The 20759-nt window shown below is 39.4% G+C and overlaps 2 protein-coding genes and 1 pseudogene across 4 annotated transcripts in view; 1 reads left to right on the top strand and 2 right to left on the bottom strand.

The window, feature by feature from the left end:
* Window positions 1-20759, top strand: part of LOC145495357 (tetratricopeptide repeat protein 38-like) — a 243699-nt gene that overhangs the window by 145361 nt on the left and 77579 nt on the right. The window lies entirely within an intron of this gene.
* LOC145495680 (ficolin-1 pseudogene) lies at window positions 2344-5402 on the bottom strand (annotated as a pseudogene). The gene is made up of 3 exons (XR_014050459.1): window positions 5322-5402; window positions 4639-5080; window positions 2344-2971 (listed from the first exon to the last, which is right to left on the bottom strand). The product of XR_014050459.1 is annotated as a ficolin-1 pseudogene (transcript).
* LOC145495399 (slit homolog 1 protein-like) lies at window positions 5791-13308 on the bottom strand. The gene is made up of 3 exons (XM_081475014.1): window positions 12493-13308; window positions 6691-6953; window positions 5791-6178 (listed from the first exon to the last, which is right to left on the bottom strand). Exons 1-3 carry the CDS (start codon window positions 12563-12565, stop codon window positions 6035-6037), a joined length of 480 nt encoding a protein of 159 aa, XP_081331140.1. The 5' UTR covers window positions 12566-13308; the 3' UTR covers window positions 5791-6034.

Raw genomic sequence — 20759 nt, 5'->3', positions numbered from 1 at the left:
AAACAGCAACTTACATTTCTGGATATAGTTTTACTTACCGTAGTGTTCCAGACTCTTTAACTAAGCGACCTGCTTCCCAAACCCAGTGAAATAATGTGTTATCTTTCTAGGAAGCCAACACTGCCTGGTGCATAACGTTTCTGCGTTCTAAGGAAAATTTCGAACTCAACTTTGGCTGCCGTTTTGTTTTGGCCTTTTCAAAATGTCACGAGATAAAAATCTCCAAGATTTTTAGAGATTCCTGTCGCTGTCATACAATGTAATACGCTTCCTGCGTGACATTCTTCCATCCCTGGTAATTGGAATGGTTCAACTTTGAAGAGAGGTGTGCCTCCAGAAAATGTCAGTAGTACATGTCACGCTGCTTGGACTTGCCTAACTGAGAGACTTGCACGTTTAAGCTTAATACCATATGATGTCGGCGGGAATGGTGGTTGTTTCTTTAAGTCTGTTTTACATCAGTGTTATGAAACTGCAGACTTGCACTTTCAAATTCGTTTGGCTGGAATTCAGCATTTAAGTTATCATCCACAGTTGGCAAAATAACATTCATTTTTTTTTTCCGTAAACAGATCTTAAAATAGCAACATAAATGCCTATAAGTCCTTTTAACTCCCTCTCAAAGACAATGTCCTGTCGAACGCACTCCTCCAATCACTGATTACTACTAGTTCTTGATAGTGATGCTGGATCACATTTTAGACACAATAAAATACCGCATAAAATGGCACGTGGCTTAGTTTCCGTTAAAGGGTAGCCGCTTAATTAATACAGGTAAAAATAACAAAGAAAGACAAACATTGGACTGCTATAGGGTGGCCGCGGCCGCTTAATACAGGTAACAAATACAGCGCTTGTATGAGTGAAAAATTTGCACTTTGAAAATTGGCCGCTTAATAGAGAGAAGCCGCTTAATACAGGGCCGTTATATACAGGTTCGACTGTATCTCCTTGATCAGAAAGACAACATTTTAATGAACCATTTTATCCTTTATTAGTTAACATTAGGATTTCCTCATGACAGAATGTTGCACAATTTTTGTGGGGCATGAGTGAAATACAGCAGTTAAAATATGCTAAGTTCCTAAATCTCTACCATAACTCCCCAAAAAGTTGAAAAATTAATAGTATACCGTTGTGTTAAGTTGGAGAGTTAAATTACATCTAACTTGAAGATACAGTTAGTGCTCTTCACTTTTATATGAAGTTTTCTCCTGCTGGAATGGTTTGTGCCATCTCCCAAAGTAAGCATAAGTAGGGTGCAAAGAAATGAAAACTAATTCCTTGGGCTACCCTCTCGGTAAGCCGTAATTATGATGTACTTGCCCAAAAGCCCTTCTCGCTAACCTCCCAAAATTTCATCTCTCACAGTACTTGTACTTCTGTAATTTGATTTGCTCAAAGCATCTCCCACGGAACTATTAGGCCTTGAGCTATCGGACACGACTTTTTTGCAAGTAGGTTAACTTCGCTTGGACATGAGACACCTCTAAAGGTTTTACAGTAACCTTAGACCTTGTACTTATTGTCCTTCCTTCCATTTTTTTCTGAAACAATTTATGATACAGCCACCTTTAAACAATATTTGCAATTGACTTAGCGGTGGCATGAATTCTTCCACGAATTTTATAACATAGTCTTGAATTGTTATTTGTTTTTATGCTGTACATCCAGCAATAGTTCAGTTCCTTTTCATAGTATATGCTATTAATACTACCCTTTAAACAAATTACTGGAATTCTACATAGTCTTGGGGCACTTCCTAAAAGTGACTGTAAAGACATATAGTTGAAAGTATGAGAGCTGTACAATATTAAGTACAGCATACAGGAATTTAATAAAATCCATTCCGTAACACAAAATTGCAACATTCATGACATTTTCGTGTACCTAAGACCAATTAATTTAAAATACTGTAATTGGCAGGACAATTTACCTGCTTAATTACCATAATTACCAAATTTCGTCTGGTAAATATTTTACACTGCCTAGTTATATAAATAACTCTATATTTTCTAACACACAAACGTTATCATTATTTAGGATAAAAGAAGCTAAGCAAAGCTAAATGCGCAAAAGCGAAGGAAAAAGAGGAGCGAAAAAGTCCAGACATTAAGCTCACTGAAAGGAAGGAAAATATGAGCACTTTGAATTTTAGGGCTGCCAGAATTAAATAATTTGGGCCTTGAACTCGGAAAAACAAACCAAACTGTTTCCTGTGGTTTAAGTTCATATTATTGGTCCTCTCAGGAATATCACCATTCCTCATAGCTCAGCTATTCAGACATCTATTACGTCTCAATTGTGTCAGCGAGGGTACGTACTCAGCCGGATTTTTCACGATGGCGACGTCAACGATAGAGTCACAGACCAAACCATTTAATGATCAGAACTATGGCTATGCACGTGCATTATAAATCTTTATACATTTTAGCCGTCCTTTGCAAAACAGCAACGCACGTGAAATGATAAAGTTCTCCATATTTTGGAGAACGCAAGAAACGGTAGCTAATTTTTCGAATTTCAATTTGGAACTGAACGCTGGCGTTACACTTTTAGCTTGATAAAGTTCTGAGACCGATAGGCGTACTGAATAGATTTAGACAATTGCGAAATTCGAAGGCAACTTGTAAATTAATTTATCTTTTACTAGGCGTTGTCTTCAGGGTCGCCGTTGTCATCGCTAAAGCTTCCAATTAAGAAGCAGCAGGGAAGCGCTGATGCTAAAAATCCACTGGTCTGATTTTCATTTCTGCTCTCTTAATGGAGCGAATGCCACCCCATTTCATGGTTCCATCATCCCCTCCGATCGCATAGACACCATTCAGGTTGCTCTGTGTACAGTCATAGAACCACCAGGCTCCTCTTATTACATCGACTGTGGCGCAATTTGCTGTGGATACGTCATTATCCTGATCTTTTGTAGAGAATTTACGGCCATCATGTTCAGCCAGAAAATTCCCAGCAGTGCCTAAACCAAATATAACGAGAAAATAAATACGATGAAGACTGGCTCCTCTTCAGGAAGTTTAAAACTCTCTCACACCTAGAAGAATTTCAGTGACGTTCTCGAAAGAAACATGGCAATTAATTTTGTCCATGATTTCACTGCTGTTTTAAGGTGGCACCCTAGAGTATTTAGTAACAGCCTCCCTATAGAACGTGAGTTAGAAAACGAAACTTAGTTAATTTCTCTTAAAGTTTTCCCTGTAGAGATTCGCCAGTACGGGTACTGTTGAAATAAAGCTTATATTCTGGTTGTCAATTTTTGGATTAAGGCCGTTACCATGGCGACATCTCATCTAATGACAGGCAGATATTTTCCTCATTTTGGTCTAAGTTTCTTAATATTTTTACTTTCCTTCGGTGAAATTTTTTCATACTTTGCCCTATCATGGAAATGATATTGCCTGACATTTTGAATTGGTAAAAAGTCAAGGTTGTTCAGACGGTTTTTCCAATATTCTGTAATTTGTCATTCTTCTAAATATATTCGATTAGGTCTGACAGATTTTATCAAAAATAGGGCATTTTATAGGAATTGTATGTGGTTACTACTGAGCCAAATTTAAAAAAAAAATCACCGAAGGAAACGCAGTTTTGCTTTTTGTGCTCATGTTGACGTCATAAAAATCGAAAAACACTGACGTTTTCCTTTGAGCGCGCAAAGATTACTTGAGTAAATCACATCCTAAGGTACCTTAGTCTAAACTGTGGGCAAACCCTAGAAAGTCAGAAACCCTTAACAAATCAAAGAGTCGGCTAAGAACACCGAACTTAACCGAACTGATTGGCGAAAATTGTAGCAATTGTTCTAACTAACCTTGCCTTGAACATTACAAAAAAAAAAAAAAGTAGAAAATTATATGATTGGAATTGTAATAATTTTTATTAGCAAAGCGAAAATTGTAAATTACTTTCTTTAAATTGTAAATTGATTATCTTTTCTTGCTGTAATTAACTATGTCCCGTATATCTAGAATTATCTTTTTTACAACTGGAATTTTATTATTCTTATTAGTATAGGTGTCCTCAATTCGCTTCCTGTTTTACGGTGAGCTAGAATTTTGGCACGTTACTAAAGTTATTTATTTATTTATCACCTTTTTTCAAAGCTGTTTAAGCTAGGTCCGTAGGTACTGTAATCGAACGGTTTTAGTTAAAAATAATAATAACAAAAAAAAAAACAGAGGATATATTCAGAAAAGAAACCAGCTTTGAATATGTTGAGTTGGAGAAAAACTTAGTCCAAGATCTAGCCAGTAAATTCATGTCAAGTTCAAATGTCTTTATAGCCAACTATTTTTCGTGCCAAGACCGCGCCGTTTAAGAGGGACAGGTGGCTCTGGTGACGAAAATGCCCGCAAAGGGCGGTAACGCCTCCAGAATGGTTTCTTGTCTCGCCCAAGCCTCTTTTCTTCTTAAATACCCTCACCCGTCTCAAATTCTGAGTTTCGCGAGAAAAAAAAAAAAAAAAAACAAAGAAAGAAAGAAAAACCTACAAGCAGTGTCCAGTAACTCGCTGATTACAATTAAAGGCCAACTTATCAATCTTTTTAAACTAAAGCTTTGTTATAGCTCTACAAAAGTCGTACTAAGCGATTTGAAAATTTATCAAAGAGCTTAACGAAATCATACCTGCGTATCTTATTCCCACGCTCAATTTGTATTTCTCTCCCTCACTCGCCACTTCAAAGAAATCGTATTCAGCGTAAGTAATCTTTCCCGCAAAGTCTTCCAGATCAACACGAAGCTTGTTTTTTCTGCCGCTAGTCAGACGGTGTATCTTGTCAAGCCCGAGCCAAAATTCACCAGTCAGAGATCCAAACCCACGTTTGTACTCGGTCCAGTCTCGGTAGAAATCCACCGAGCCGTCCAATCTCTTCTGGAACACTAACCACCCTCCTCCGGCTGTTATTTGGTCACAGAACACCTCAATGATCCCTGCACCATCTGGGTTGATCTTATAAACACCGCTTTCCCTTTCTCCAGCTTTGTAAGTGTCAGCACAGTTTTTGGAAACTATGGAACAAACAGAAACGAAACAAAAACAAAAAAAACAACAGAAACATACTCGAGGCTACCCCTCGTTTATATAAGCAACTTATATCCTACCGCGTTACATTTTGAGGATGGATGGAGTTTCTCCCCCGGCTTTTCTTTCTGTTCGTTCACCGAGATAATAATAATAATAATAGTAATAGTAATAATAATGGGCCGTTGCGATGGGAACTGAAACAGCAGTATCAAGGACACGAAGTGCGGCAATACAATATAATTATGGATGTTTCAGGCGGATTGTGCGGAAAGCTAGAAGTTACGCTAAGAGTGCTGGTGGGAAGGAGGAGCAAGGGTGTTCTGCATAAAATGCAGAAAGCCGTGTTGTCGGGTTCCCTTAACATCGCTCAGACTTTTGAAGTTGCGACATGAACGTTGCAACCAGGCAATGGACTGTAGAGATAGTTACTTTTGAACACTGAACATGGCTGAATCCGAAGCCAATGGGGCAATTAGATTTTAGTGACTGTTTTTATTTTCCAAGATTTGTAATAGTTTTATTGTTACTATTAATATTATTATTATTTACTTTTTTTTTTATTCTTTTACTGGTAGAGGTTATTTCAATAGCTAGAGATACTTTATTTTACAGAATTAAGGGTTTTCATTATAGTCAACGGGTTACACTCACGCGTCCCGTCTTACTATTTAATGAGGGCACAGTAGCATGCATACTGCTGTATAATAATAATAATAATAATAATAATAATCAACATTTGTTTATCGAGGGTAACACAGAACAGTAGCAACTGAAAAACAATAGCATAGAAAGATTCTCAAATATTAAAAAGCAAAGCATTGGATCAAGTCTAACAATTAAAACAAGAAAATTAAAAAGTAGATGATAAAATGTTGCAGGGCCTCCTAACTGTTCATAAATTGTTTAAAAATGGTATATGGACCTCGCATGTCGGGCGTTGCTTCATAAACCTGTGAAACAAAAGCACCAATACTTCTACAATACGGACTGAGCAACCTAGTTCAATAACAAATATATATGAGTACCTTCGCAGTGTTCACCTTGAAATCCAGGATTACAAAAGCATTTATATCCCTTGTCTGTAAAACCTGACTGACAAATGACGTTGTTCCTACACGGTGGATTCTTTCCGCATGCATTCTTCAAATAGAGAGAAAGTGCAAAAGAACAAATTTTGAAGTGTTCCAAGGAAAACGGACTGAGATTAGAATATCATGGCCGTTTAGGATTTCCATTGAAATAAATACTACAGTTGTAGTGAAACTTGGCAGGAATTTACACAAGTACCTTTGAGAGACAAACTGATGATTGCCATCAACCATTCTGCAACAATCGTGAAATCCAAGATGGCGGCTGTTGGAAGTTAATGATGGCATGTCTGCGTTTTATGACGCCGTAATTCAATGTTTGGGACCTCAAAGAAAGTTATTTTTGGGCATCCTATTAATCTTCCAAGTTTCACTGTTATAGCTTTAATACTCGGCTTTAAGTTGAAGGGTGAGAGTTTCAAAAGCCACCCCCTTCCCCCCCCCGGAAAAAGCCCGTTCTAAATAGGGTTTGCTAACTTCTTTCGTCATCACTTTTGATAACAATTTGCTAATTTGGCAAATTAACGCGAAGGGCATAATTATATATTTTGATGTCCTCATTACCTTCGCACCACGATAATAGAAAACAGGGTCATTGACGAGGTCTGCGTCGTGTTCCAGATGAGTAGAATTATTAAGCTCGCAGGAATGCGTTCCACTTTTAATATCTTTGTTTTTAATATTAAAACTGACGCAGTTGTCATCCAGGTAGCAAAGATATTCACAGTCATCCAGGTTCTTGACAAGTAATGTTTTTATCGTGTGGTTCATTAAACGTCTCTCGGCAAAAAAGGAGTAGGCTGGAAAGTACAGCTCACGATCCTGTCCTGAAATAAATATTTGTAATTGTGAAGATTTATAACTATGAAGATGATATTGTACTACAGCTTGTAGTCTTCACTGGAGATATCAGTGGACTTCCAGCTAGTTCTATTAGGCGTTTTCACTCACGTGAGCAGCAGTTGTGTAAAATAGTTCCATAAGATTGGTTTGGAAAACAACACGGCCCCGTTTTTTTTTTCGGGATACAACACGACATATAGCAGACAATAGAGTGTTTTCGACATATCAAAATTCATCGTGATAGTGAGGACTAGAGAACAAAAACAAAAGAAATGTATAAACATGTCATTCAATTTCCTTTGTTTGTGTCCTCTAGGCCTCACCATCAAGCTAAATTTTAATATATCGAAAGTGGCTTATTCAGTTAGAGGGAGCCGAAGAAATTGTGGCAGTGCGCAAGCCACTAAGCAACCCCCTTCCAAACCCCCTTTTCTCCTCTCCCTTAACCGAACGAAAAATTCACTTTTCTTGGAAATGTTGCTTAAAGAACTCTGGAAGCATTGATTTTGTGATCAAAAGTTAAGGATGAGATGGTCTTTAAAAAAGGGCAAAGGGGAGGAAGAGATTCAGTCTTTGTCTTGGAGGTTCGAAAAGTGGCCGTTTCTCTACATTTTGGAAGCAAAGGATCCCGTATCCTAAGACTAAGGTTACTGTAGATCTTCAAAGACCACATTTTTCATGAAAAAAATTCTTCGCTCAATGTACAGCAAAAACCTTGATTGATAGGAAGGTGGAGGCTCTCAAAATCGTTAAATGATATCCTGAGATATCGAAAAAAATAAACTGTTTTGGAAAAGTCTTAATGAATAGCTGGAGGCGCCCTGTAGATTTTTCGCGGTAAACTTTATCTGGATCTGGAATAATAACGATTAACATAGTTTGTTTCGTATCGGTTAAAGAAAGCATCTCTGGATTTTGGAATAAGAGTCTTTGGAAAAGTTATTAAGAGTTCTTTGAAAAGAAAGAAGAAAGACAAAGAATTATTTGATAAAAGCAACAAAGACGAAGTCGCGACTAGCAACAGAGGCTCATGGTTTTATGGCCTGCGTTAACTCGATCGTCTTAAATGCGGAAAAAGTAACTAAAAAAGAGCGCAAGGCTCTTTTGATATTTCAACTACTCCTCCTATAAGCCTTCTTATTTATAAATATAAAGATCAGCAAATATACTACTTGCGGACTCGAATCGAGCCGTGAAACATGGCGATTTCGACACGAATGAGCTCCTAGAATCTTTTAACCTGGTAGCCACAGTAATCGTTGTTATATCTTAAATGTGACAAAATTCCTAACGAACAAGCTAATAGAAACGACGCGAAGAGGAAAGGGAGGAAAAGAACTCGAGAAGGAGGCTGCCAAACTGACGAAGAGGACGCGACTGAAATTCACACCTGCAGGCAGCCATGTGGACAATGCAGCGATGCAACGAATTCAAGACTCAGCAGCATTGAAAAGAAGCTCACCTTGCTCTTAGGTGTCTTTCCCGAGTTAGAAAATTGTAAGTCCAGAATCAATCAACTCGAAGAAGAAAATAAATCCCTACAAACAAGCCTGCAGTATGCTCAAGCAGAAATCGAAGATCTAACCAGTGACACAATCTTAGATAGTGCAGAGTGTAACGTATAGCTCTGGCACGATAGTCACACATGTCGTGCTCACTCCCGGTTTGTATTTACTTTGGTACCTAGGGCTTTTCCCCTTGCAGAATATGATCGGACAGAAACCTTGATAAGACATAATCTTGTCACAATCTTAGCAGTTCGTATGTTTCATGTCTGTACTTTTCATTCGATGTTCAACGATGACTTACAATTAGTGTTTGTCGAGACAACTTTCAAATTTTACACTGGTGTTTTACGTTGATTTCTGTTCGTTTCAAAATCCAATAATACGTTGAAGTAGCAAATGTGACAATTTTTTGTACTGCTGTTTTCCTCGCAAAGGTATGTAACATAAAACCCTTGTAAAACTGAAGATATAAATGGAAGAAAGTAAATATCTTATGAGGAAATTGAACAAAGTTAAATGTCTTATGAGGAAATGGAAGAAGAACGATTTTGTGTTATTCAAAATGCAAGTTTTCTTTTCAGCGATAAACAAGAAGTATAATTTAATTGTCAAATAGTCACGGAATACCCTTTTCTTACAGTTGCCACCTCAGTGATTGATTAATACAACTGAGAAGCGTTAGCGTTTCAACAAGGAGTATTGAAGGCGCTACTCAGTTGACCGAGATTATATATCCTAAATCGGTGAACTAGTCCCCTCAAAGACTGATTAAATTAATTTACGCTTTCATTACGTGCCACGGAGTTTGCAGCATTATTTGACCACTACCCTGGTTTCGTTTGTCACAAATTTACAATTTGAAAAGTTTTAATGCCACTAAATCGGGAAAGTTAGGCCCAGTTCAGACGTCGTGCTTCTGCCGTGCCGAAGTAAATTGCAATTTGGTTCGACTGTAGCACGGCAGGAAATCAACTCTGATTCAGACGTCGTGCCAGAGTCGAATCAAATCCAGGGTTTACTGAAGCCTCGTAACAATTCTCCTGCTAACTCCCCGAGGGAACGAAATCTCGCCAAAATACATTGACATAATTTATGAATTTAGTTTGGCGCGACAGAAGCACGACGTTTGAATCGCTGCCGTGCCAGCGTCGTGTAGTACGGCAGAGCTTGTCGAACTTAATTAATTGCTTGCCGAACTTAATTCAAAAGTTTGATTCAGACGCCGTGCTTCTGCCGTGCTTTTGTCGAACTTAATTCCTGAATTTAGTTCGGGACGGTAGAGGCACGATGTCTGAACTGGGCCTTAGGCTAGATATGAATTTTTTGATCTCTTTCATAGAGATAATTGAAAGGGAAATAAATAAGCCGCTTGGGAGAAGCAGAACGTTTCCGTTCTTAATTTGAACTCTGCCAAAGTTTGAATATAGCAGATGATATTTGTTGAACCGAGCTGGGGGTAATTCTAAAAGATACTCAGTCACAGTAGCGCACTTTGCACTAAAACGGGAGAAGTGACGTTAGCCGAAAAATAACTGTTGTGCGTAAAATAAACTTATCGTTTATGACGATGGAAAGCAGCAATTAAAACACCAGGTACAGATGGCCTCACTTCAGAGTTCTATTGCTATTTTTGGAACGCTGTCGGCAAATTCATGTGGAAAGTTTTAATTATGCATTTCAACACGGATCCCAAAAAAGAATAAGAACGCGGAATATTTAACAAATGGAGACCAGTATCGCTCGCTACCTAATGATGCGGACTACAAAATTGCAACCAAAACTATTGCTCTTCGTTTGGAAAAGATTTTGCCAAGCATAATACATCCTTGTCAGTCCGGCTACGTAAAGGGTAGATTCATTGGAGAAAGTATCACACAATAGACTTCACTAAAATAAAAAATATATACCAGGTATAGCTGTTTTCTTAGATTTAGAAAAAGCTTTGGATTCAATTGAATGGGACTTCATCTAAAAATGCCTTGAATCTTGAACTTTGGACCAAATCTCCGGCAGTGGATCAGCGTGTTCTATAAAAACATCTCCAGTGGTGTCATTAACAATGGCGTTGCCTCTAGACACTTCTACTTAGAACGCTGTATCCGTCAGGGTTGTCCCCTTTCAGGCATACTCTTTGTAACTGCTATGGAGCTTCCTGCCCAAAGTGTAAGACGGTCAAAAGACATCAAGGGCATATATTTCTAGGGAAATGAAGAGGTCAAGTTCACGCAATACGCTGACGACACAATTGTCCTTCTTGCCGATGTCCGGTCAGTTTCTAATTTGTTTTACTTAGTTTCACTGTTAAAAGAGTGCTCTGGCCTAAAAATAAATCAGGCAAAATCAGAAATGCAATGGCTTGGCTCCATGCGCCATAGGAAAGACGCAATTTGCAACCTCCAAATTAGCGATGATCCTGTTTACGCGCTTGGGGTGCACCATTTCTTGATACGATTTTACTTACAATATTGAATTGTCTCAAAAGGAAAATTTATTTGAAAAATTAGGTTCTCTAAAGAAAACCTTAAGTGTCTGGTCCCGAAGAGACTTATCTATGTACGGTAGAATAAATATTGTTAAAAATTTAGCCCTCTCCAAACTTGTATTCATTTCCAGCGTTATGAATATGAAGACTCCAAAGAACTTTGCAACAGAGGTCAATAAAAACGGCAACCCTCATCAAGAAGAAATCAGATGGCGGTCTTGGAAGGAAAGATTTTGTTCTTTTCTATAAGGCTTTGAAACTAATTTGGGTAAAACGGCTGTGCTCCGACCCAGATGCACCGTGGAAGTATATTCCAAAATCGTATCTCTCTACTGTAGGCGGCATTGAGCGCTTTCAACGTAGTTATGACTACAACCTTCTTGATCTTAATGGCCTTCTTCCGGAATTTTACAAACAAATTATTCATCATTGGCAAGAAATCGTCACAGCAAGACCGAGATACTGTCTCAGACAATCTGGAACAACAAATTCATTACGACTGACAAAAAAATGGTATATCTGCCTCATTGACACCGAGTAGGAATAAAGAAAATTTCAGACCTTTTTGACGAGCATGAAAATTGCTTCCTGCCTTTCCTTTCCTTGCGTAATAAATACACGCTAAATTGCAACTTTTTACAATATCATAGCCTTATATCATTTCACTCCAACCTAAATCGGCTAACGTCCGAACGCCAAACGGTGCAAGGCGAACGGCGAACGGCGAACGGCGAACGGCGAACGGCGAACGGCGAACGGCGAACGGCGAACGGCGAACGGCGAACGGCGAACGGCGAACGGCGAACGGCGAACGGCGAACGGCGAACGGCGAACGGCGAACGGCGAACGGCGAACGGCGAACGGCGAACGGCGAACGGCGAACGGCGAATGTGTAAACCTGAAACAGAAACGAACATGGAATAAAGGTCTCCGATGATTGAATTGCAACTTTCAGATCAAAAGGGTATAATCACCATTGTCTTCATCTTCACAACGAAAAGAAGAAAGAAAAAAAAAAAATAACGCCCTGTCATTTTCGCACAGTTTGTCTTAATTATTCTTAGCCCATCGTCATTTATGCCACAAATACTACGAACAACGACAAAAAGGAATTGAAAAATATTTACTATTTTCTCCGTTTTTGAACGTGAGTTATTAAATCTCATGATCTGAATTTAAACATGACCGTTGTGCGTGATCTAGCTGAACATAACAAATATTAAGGTTATTAGATATTCCACTTTCTTTGAATCGAAGGACAGCACGTAGCAGACCTGTGACTGACAAACCCGTTGCCAAATACTAAACCAAATTGGAATTTCAAAACGTCGGTTTTTATGCAGAGAGGAAGACCGGGCTACTGGAAAGAAAACCAGCAAGAAGAGATTCGACAAGAAAGTCAATCCACTTATGAAGCATAGTTCGGGATCAGTGCTGGCAACTCGCGTCCGCATTGGGTGTTAGGATACATAACTGAGTAGAGGAGTAAAGTAAATTTTTGGAATTACAATATGCTGACAGTTTCGAACTCACCTTCCGCGTACATCGCAAAGAGAATCACTGAAATCCATGATAGGAGAAGGAGGAGAAGCTGAGGAATATTCATTTGTACACTACAACCGACGTCTTCAGGTCTCAAGTGTTATGGAAAGCGTTGAGACAGCAGTGAGCTATCGCTAGGGAGGTGTAGTCGAGATAGCAGCGCACTGCGAGTCGACATCACCACTTAACAAAATTGGATACGTTGGGTGACAGTGCGGTTGACAAGCGTGCCACCTGTAAACGATAAACTGTTTGCAGAGCGACTGTTTCTGCTCATGTCCGTTTGGCCCGCACCTGCTCTCAGATTGACAACCGTTTGCACTTTCATTTTGAAATAAAATATTTGCCCTTGGTATGGTCACTATTATAACATTACTGTGGTTTTTCTAATCTTCGCGTTTAAGAAAGTAATCAATCTCGCCCGCCTGTTTATGGGTGCATTTTTAGTTTCGAATGAAAGATAGGGCAAGTAAATCATTGCATAAATCTCCAGTTTCAAATTCAAGTTTTTAGCAGCAACAGTTAAAATCCTGTAATTTCTACGACATTTTCTCTGTTCTCCGGCTTAATTAGTTTGTGCCGTCATGGGTTTGTCCATTTAAGCATGCTTCGCATTACTGAAGTTCCTCGTAATATTTTTCTGCTTGACTTAGCTCACGATTAAGTAACCTGAAGATTGAATACAAATCTATGGAACATAGTTGCAATCTCTCGAAACCTCGAGCTTAGCTTATGTTGAAATTAAACACCTACTTGTAATTCCTTTAATCAGTTGAATGTTACGTCGTTATTTCAGTGCTTCAATTGAATAACACTGTCAATAGTATCCATAATTGATTATTACTCGTCATGAATCCAGAATAAATTAATTTTTAGGCTAAAAATTTAAATTTGTTAGCGTTTTGACAAAAGGGAAGATGTTAAACGTTATATTCTGCAGTCGGCAATGGTCAAACGTTAGTTAAACGCCATTTATTAATTAACTTTAGTAACTGGTCATAATTTGAATTTATTCTTTTTCCTTTTGGAAGTTTTGCCATACTCTTGAAAAATAATATCAGACGCTAGGTTTATCCGTTTTCTAATGTGAATACCGCAACCTTTATTTTTCGAAGACGTTTTTTTTTTGTGGTTCAAGCTTACAACATTTTTTTTTTCAATAAATTGAAAATGATACTGGACATATTTGCCCTGCACGCTTGAGATAAAATCAGTTGTTGTTCACTGCTTCACTGCTTCACTGCTTCACTGCTTCACTGCTTCACTGCTTCACTGCTTGACTGCTTCACTGCTTGACTGCTTCACTGCTTGACTGCTTGACTGCTTGACTGCTTGACTGCTTGACTGCTTGACTGCTTGACTGCTTGACTGCTTGACTGCTTGACTGCTTGACTGCTTGACTGCTTGACTGTTTGACTGCTTGACTGCTTGACTGCTTCACGCCTTCACGCCTTCACGCCTTCACGCCTTCACGCCTTCACTCCCTCACTCCTTCACTCCTTCACTCCCTCACTCCCTCACTCCTTCACTGCTTCACTGCTTCACTGCTTCACTGCTTCACGCCTTCACTCCTTCACGCCTTCACGCCTTCACGCCTTCACGCCTTCACGCCTTCACGCCTTCACTGCTTCACTCCTTCACGCCTTCACGCCTTCACGCCTTCACGCCTTCACGCCTTCACGCCTTCACGCCTTCACGCCTTCACGCCCTCACGCCTTCACGCCCTCACGCCTTCACGCCCTCACGCCTTCACGCCCTCACGCCTTCCCGCCTTCCCGCCTTCCCGCCTTCCCGCCTTCCCGCCTTCGCGCCTTCGCGCCTTCGCGCCTTCGCGCCTTCGCGCCTTCGCGCCCTCGCGCCCTCACGCCTTCCCGCCTTCCCGCCTTCACGCCTTCACGCCTTCACGCCTTCACGCCTTCACTGCTTCACGCCTTCACGCCTTCACGCCTTCACGCCTTCACGCCTTCACGCCTTCACGCCTTCACGCCTTCACGCCTTCACGCCTTCACGCCTTCACGCCTTCACGCCTTCACGCCTTCACGCCTTCACGCCCTCACGCCTTCACGCCCTCACGCCTTCACGCCCTCACGCCTTCACGCCCTCACGCCTTCCCGCCTTCCCGCCTTCCCGCCTTCCCGCCTTCGCGCCTTCGCGCCTTCGCGCCTTCGCGCCCTCACGCTCTCACGCCTTCCCGCCTTCCCGCCTTCACGCCTTCACGCCTTCACGCCTTCACGCCTTCACGCCTTCACGCCTTCACGCCTTCACGCCTTCACGCCTTCACGCCTTCACGCCTTCACGCCTTCACGCCTTCACGCCTTCACTTCCTCACTCCCTCACTCCCTTACTCCTTCACTCCTTCACTTCTTCACTCCTTGCACCATTATAAAGGATACTTTGACAGCTAAAATGGTGACATTTCGTCGTTAACACCCTAAGTTAGACCAGAATCCTTGATTTGTACCCGAGACGACGAGCATGCCCGACTTTTTAAAAAAGGAGTTTCCCCCGGGTATTGAACACCCGCCGTTTAAGGCCGCTTTACAGTCGCTTGCACCGTGTCAAGTTAGTTATTCTTTGAATTTCTGACGCAAGTACTCAACATCTTACCGCAGAAATGCTCTACATTGAATTAATTTTTGCACGAACATTTTTATAAATAGAACCTTCCTGTAATTATAAAAATAGCTCATTTCTCAAAGGTGCCCGCTCATACAGGTTTAACCATACTCGACTGCCGAAAAAGAAGACGTTCAAAGTGACAAAATTGACGAGCTGTATGAATTTTCGAATGATTCAAGCCGTGATTAAATGTTTTAGACGATCAAGAGTCAAGACAAATGAGGAGGATTCGAACGGCGTGTCCCGCTGTTTATTTCTTCCTAAGATATTATAAATAAACGGCACGCAATGCATGCAGAAGCGATGACATTTAACTGCCATTTCTATAATTCTATTTAGAAAATTGGAAAATAAAGAAACAAAGGGATGCTTAACGATTTATGCGTCCAAACATGTACATCATTAATAAAAGTACCATGGGAGAAACTAAAAAAAATTTAATACAAAGAAGATTTAGCTGATTTTCAGCCAGGTAAATGGAAAACCATCTAAACTAACATATGATCAGTAACAAATTAAAGCAGACAGAAACGAGCTTTATCTAAAAATTTGACACAATCTGTTTTGGTTTTTGATGAAATTTTTTGGATCTTATTGGTTACCTGATTTAATTTTTTGGACAGTAATATTATCAGCACACTCTCGTTCTTTTGCAATCTCTCCTTCATTTTTCCCACTTTTGGTTTTCTCTTTTTCTTTCCCTGTAATAAATTAATAAGCCAAAATTATAAACCAAAAGTACATTCTCACCATAACACCCATCTCCCATCCACGAAAATGACCTCACCGAATTATTCCGTCTCCAGGCTCTGGATATACATGCATATGTACACCTTTTTTAAGAAAATTCCGGCTGAACCGCTGGCTAAATTTCAGTAATATCATCTAACATTTCTTAGACTAAGCCCAAAGAGTATTTTGGTACATGTGGGATTGTAGAAAATATTTGCTTTCGAGTACACTTTTATATGTTATATTTCTCAGATTGAAATCTGGGTATTGTAAAAGGTACCTTTGGAGTGTTTTTCTCCTACAGGTTGGTCACCATGTTAACAAAATACTCCCCCATTCTTTGCTGATTGGCTTCTAAATGTCTATTGCTTTGGTCATCTCCTATATATTCCTTCTTTTGGAAATTGCAGCTACTAGCTAAAAGAACAATAATATCTATTATTATCATTAACATTGTTTGAATTGTTTGAATTGTTGTTACAAGCCTTGTGCGTAACCGTATTTCTATTGGACTGACTTTCTTTTTTCACCATCTGAGCGTAGTAATTTTTTTTTTACCTTTTTTCCTACGTTTCGGTTAAGTGGAATAGCGCGTAAGGTAGTATTCTTTTGGAAAAATTTATATGTGAAAGCGTTGGCCCTGAAGGCCGAGTAAAAGTTGAACCTGCGTGATTATTCATTACCCTTATTGAATAATCAAATGTGCAGATAACCCTCTTTGCTTTGGTTTTCCGCACTCAATCGATCGCAGTGGGTTTTGCCGAGTTAATTTTCACTTCTTTGATACAAATTTATGCTTTAAATCCTAAAACAAGGCATTACGTGACACTCGCCACGCCGAGAACTGCCCCGGTAGGTGAGCCAAAGTGTCCCGCTTGCCAGGGAAACCCTACCAGCCGAGGCGAGACAACTCGCCCAACAAGTCTTTCCCCCCCCCCCCCCCCAACCCCCTCCCCTCCTCACCTACCCCCTCCGAGACGGGTTCGCGATCCTTATGTAAACGGTTGGTTGAATTTTGCAAGGAAATAAGTGAAAAATTATATTGGCCGTGGTAACTCGGGGAAGGGCTGTCTCGGTATCCGAGACCATTTAAACGGGCCTTTATATGTGCCATTTTGAAAAGTACAGCAAAAACAAGTTAATTAATTTTGCGCTGTTTTCATTAAGATTTAGAATGAATGTATTAGGTAAGGAACATAAATAAACATTACCGCGTAAGTAGTTAAGGCTTAACTGCATCTGGTTCCCTATTTGTTCCTTATTATTCCTTATTTAGTTTCTTATATCCACATCATATTTATTTTTTTATTTACAGTGTAAACAATATATTCCACACCTGTCCATTCCTCTTTATTTAACTGCCCCAACTTAAACAGGTTAAATGGAATATTTGGTTGGATATATCGTTTACGTTTTATCGTAAAATCATCTGTTCGGAAAAGGCTCGTATGTAATTTCCTCGCGGTGTATTATGGAATGATAATGCATATCAGTTTGACAAATCATGAAAATATGCAACTACGTTATTGCATCAAAACGTTTCCCCGAGGCAGGAATATTTCATAATAAAAGAGAAACAAAACACTTAGATAACTAAAATAACGTTATGCGTACCGCCAGGCTATTGACCAATATGAACTTTGGTTTGATACGCCAGGCACTTCACGTACGTGACGCACAGCGGTAAGACTTAGCCACCATGGTATATTAGCTACTATTAAAAACTGGATCATTGGATAATGCAATTCAAGAGTTTTCATTGGCTAAGCGATCATGGCATATGAGCCATTATACCAAACTCTACAAACACGGCCCGCGTAAATATTTGGGGCGTTTTATTTTTATTTTAGCTTAGTTTATATATATATATATATATATATATATATATATATATATATATATATATATATATATATTTTGGGGGCGTTTTTAATAAAACAATTATTCCACTCGCCCTTGTTTAATATGAGATGATTATAGCCATCTCGGCGCTGCACGCCTCGTTGCTTATCTATCACTGATCTCATATTCTGATCTTGGTTGTAATTAGGTTAATTATAACTAATATTCTTTTGTAGTATGTGCATGAAAAAGAGGTTTGTTAATTGATATTCTTGATCTTTTTAATCTATGGCCAATCATATAACGTGTTTTCGTAATTCGCAAAAACGAAAAGAGATATTCCCATTTGAAGTGTTTACCCATATATTGTAAAATAAAGCTCAATTGCCCTGAATTCCTCCTATTCTAGCCACGCAACAGATTCTCGGGCAAAAAAATGAATTCCTTTTATCCTAGCCGCGCAACAGTCGATTCTTGAAAAAAAATTGATTCCTTTTATTCTAGCCACGCAATAGATTCTTGAAAAAAAACAAAAAAAAACAAAACTAGCCGCCCAGCAGATTCTTGGAAAACAAAAGCACTTCCCTTTGGTTAAGTTACCAGACGCCGGGGCAAGAGTGGCACTTCCTCGCTCATTGGTAATTCAATTCGCTTTGTTTTGCGGAATTTTGATTTAAGAATGAGGCCGCGTCTACAGTACGCCGGAGAAATTTGAAAATGGGGTTTCATTCTGAAAACGCATCGAATGTTTTCCGCCCACACTTCGCACGCCTGAGGAATTTAAAACTGGAACAATCGCCGGTTATTTTTTATTCGTGTTTGTGGAAATCTCGATCAGGGAAATCACGTGATGATCGTGACGTCATCGTTTTCGAAAAGCACCGTTTTCAAAACGTTTTCCGTCCGCACGAAAACGAAAAGCCGTCGTTTTTAAATTTCTCGGACTTGAAGAGCGTTTTCGATAAGCTCCTAATGGTTCTTTGGTGATTCATAATAGCTGATCGAATCTCACGGCCTTGGGATGGCGATGTTTCATTTTCAGTCTACCGTCCATGAGGACGGTAGGCCAATCCGTAAGTATAAAGCTGTTTTCAAATTTTTCCGGTGTGGTGTGTACGCTGCCGAAATGATTTAAACTCACAAGTCATTGTAAATGTCAGTGTCATTGCAAATTTCACTGAAAACGAATTTTTTTTCTGGCAACAATTGTTTCATGGCTTGATATGACACGTGCATTGACAAACTTTAAAGATAACAACGGATAAACCATATAACCTTGCAAGGCTTACGTTCAAAGAAGCTTACGTATAGATTATCTATAGACATCGATTTAGCGCTTCTAAGGTTAAATAACTAATATGCAACCTAGACAGTCAGGTCACTGCCAGGATTTTGCATCGTAAGTCAGCCTGTAAATTGACTCATTTTCATATCCCAGCACAACAAACGACCAAGTTCAAATCTGCTTCATTTTAGAGAAGAGGGCTAAATCAGCGTGTTTTCAAAAGTAATTCACAAGTAAGATATTTCCTTTTGTCAGTTTGCGGTCAATAAATGACACAACACTGTCTATGATCATGATTAAAGTTAACTTAGTAGTTAAATTACATCGGTTAAGGTTACACCAAACCTTTGTGGGTGTCCTCCAGAAAAAAAAAAAAAAAGAATTATACGCGCACTTTTTTCAAGGAAACCCTCACAAACTATATATATATCAACAAAAGGTTATGAAATCGATAAAATTGTATTCTGTTTTACCGATTGCTTTCCTAAGGCGGCAGAAGCCGTTAGCGCCAAAACGACCGACTGAAATTCCGGCGAATTAGTCGGGCATCGACTGCGATCGATGATGCAAAATAACTGTGCAGTGTTACGAAGCATCAATCTGTCAAAGGGTGTCAGCATTTTTCTTTATTTCCATTGGTTATCTTTTTCTAGATCTGTCAAGTTCCACTATCGAAAAATTCGCGTGACGTGTTGCGTTAGAGGCCGCCACGAGAAAAATATTTAAACTAAAAGAATTATCGTTTCTTATCTGTCAGTGAATGTTCTGACCAAATTTCACGGAAAAAGGTCGATTCTACATACCCTTTTAATTCATTTAAAGAGGACGGATTCTCTCTAAAATCAAGTGCAAATTTTCGCGTTCTAAAGATTTATATACATGTCACGCCTTCTCAGAGGGATATGTCAACTCAAAAAGTCGCCAACCAATAAAATAACAAAGCCCCTAGCATTCACAGTATGCAAACTAGAGATTCGCTGGAAAGCGATAGTTTTACAGTTACGTTTTAGGCGCACATGGTTTAGGCCGGTGGTCAACAATAATGGGCAAAACAGAAAGAAAGCGATGTGCAACAAAACGAAAAGAAACTGAGGAGCGATTGCTGATGCGTGACTACAAAGAGGCACTCTTGACGAAGTTGAAATCTAAAATAAAATTATTTGAGATTAAGCCGTTTGCCGAGAAAAGGTCGCTGAGGAGTCCATGCCTTTTTGGGGTTGTGACACCTTAACGGTCTATTAACTTATACTGAGAAATCTCTTTTTCCCAATAACTCGCGCGCATTTTAATATATTATCTTAATTTTTTTTTGGAAAATGATACCTTAAATAATGAACTTTAATTTGTTTTAAAAAGGAAAACTTGGTAAAAGGAGCCCCGCGAAGGTTTGGAGTAACCTTAAATTACAGTTTGATTGATCAGTGTGTAGTCGCCACTGAGCCGGTTAAACCTGAGGTTGGCTCACTACAGTTTTAATGGATTATAACAGTCCAGCTTCTAACTCTTTTGAAAAATGTTGCAAGATGTTTCTTCCTTTCGCTATTTACTGTTTGCTTAAGTCTTTTACCATTCTATGCGAAACTTGAACAATTAAACGTGAACAAATGGCCAAAATGAACGACCGAGTGGTCCGAGTACCTAAGGAGAGACTGGGCACTTGTAGGTTAAATCACGTTTTTCTCAAAATCCACCCGTATGACCCCACCTCAAAATTTCAGGAATAAGAAAATGGCTCTGATTTACCATTAATGCAAAGTAAAGTAAAAATCTGCAAGACAGT

The sequence above is a fragment of the Orbicella franksi genome, chromosome 8, assembly GCF_964199315.1.
Source record: "Orbicella franksi chromosome 8, jaOrbFran1.1, whole genome shotgun sequence".
NCBI lineage: Eukaryota > Metazoa > Cnidaria > Anthozoa > Scleractinia > Merulinidae > Orbicella > Orbicella franksi.
Note: the sequence above shows the minus strand (reverse complement) of the source record. Positions and strands in the feature narration are given on the sequence as shown.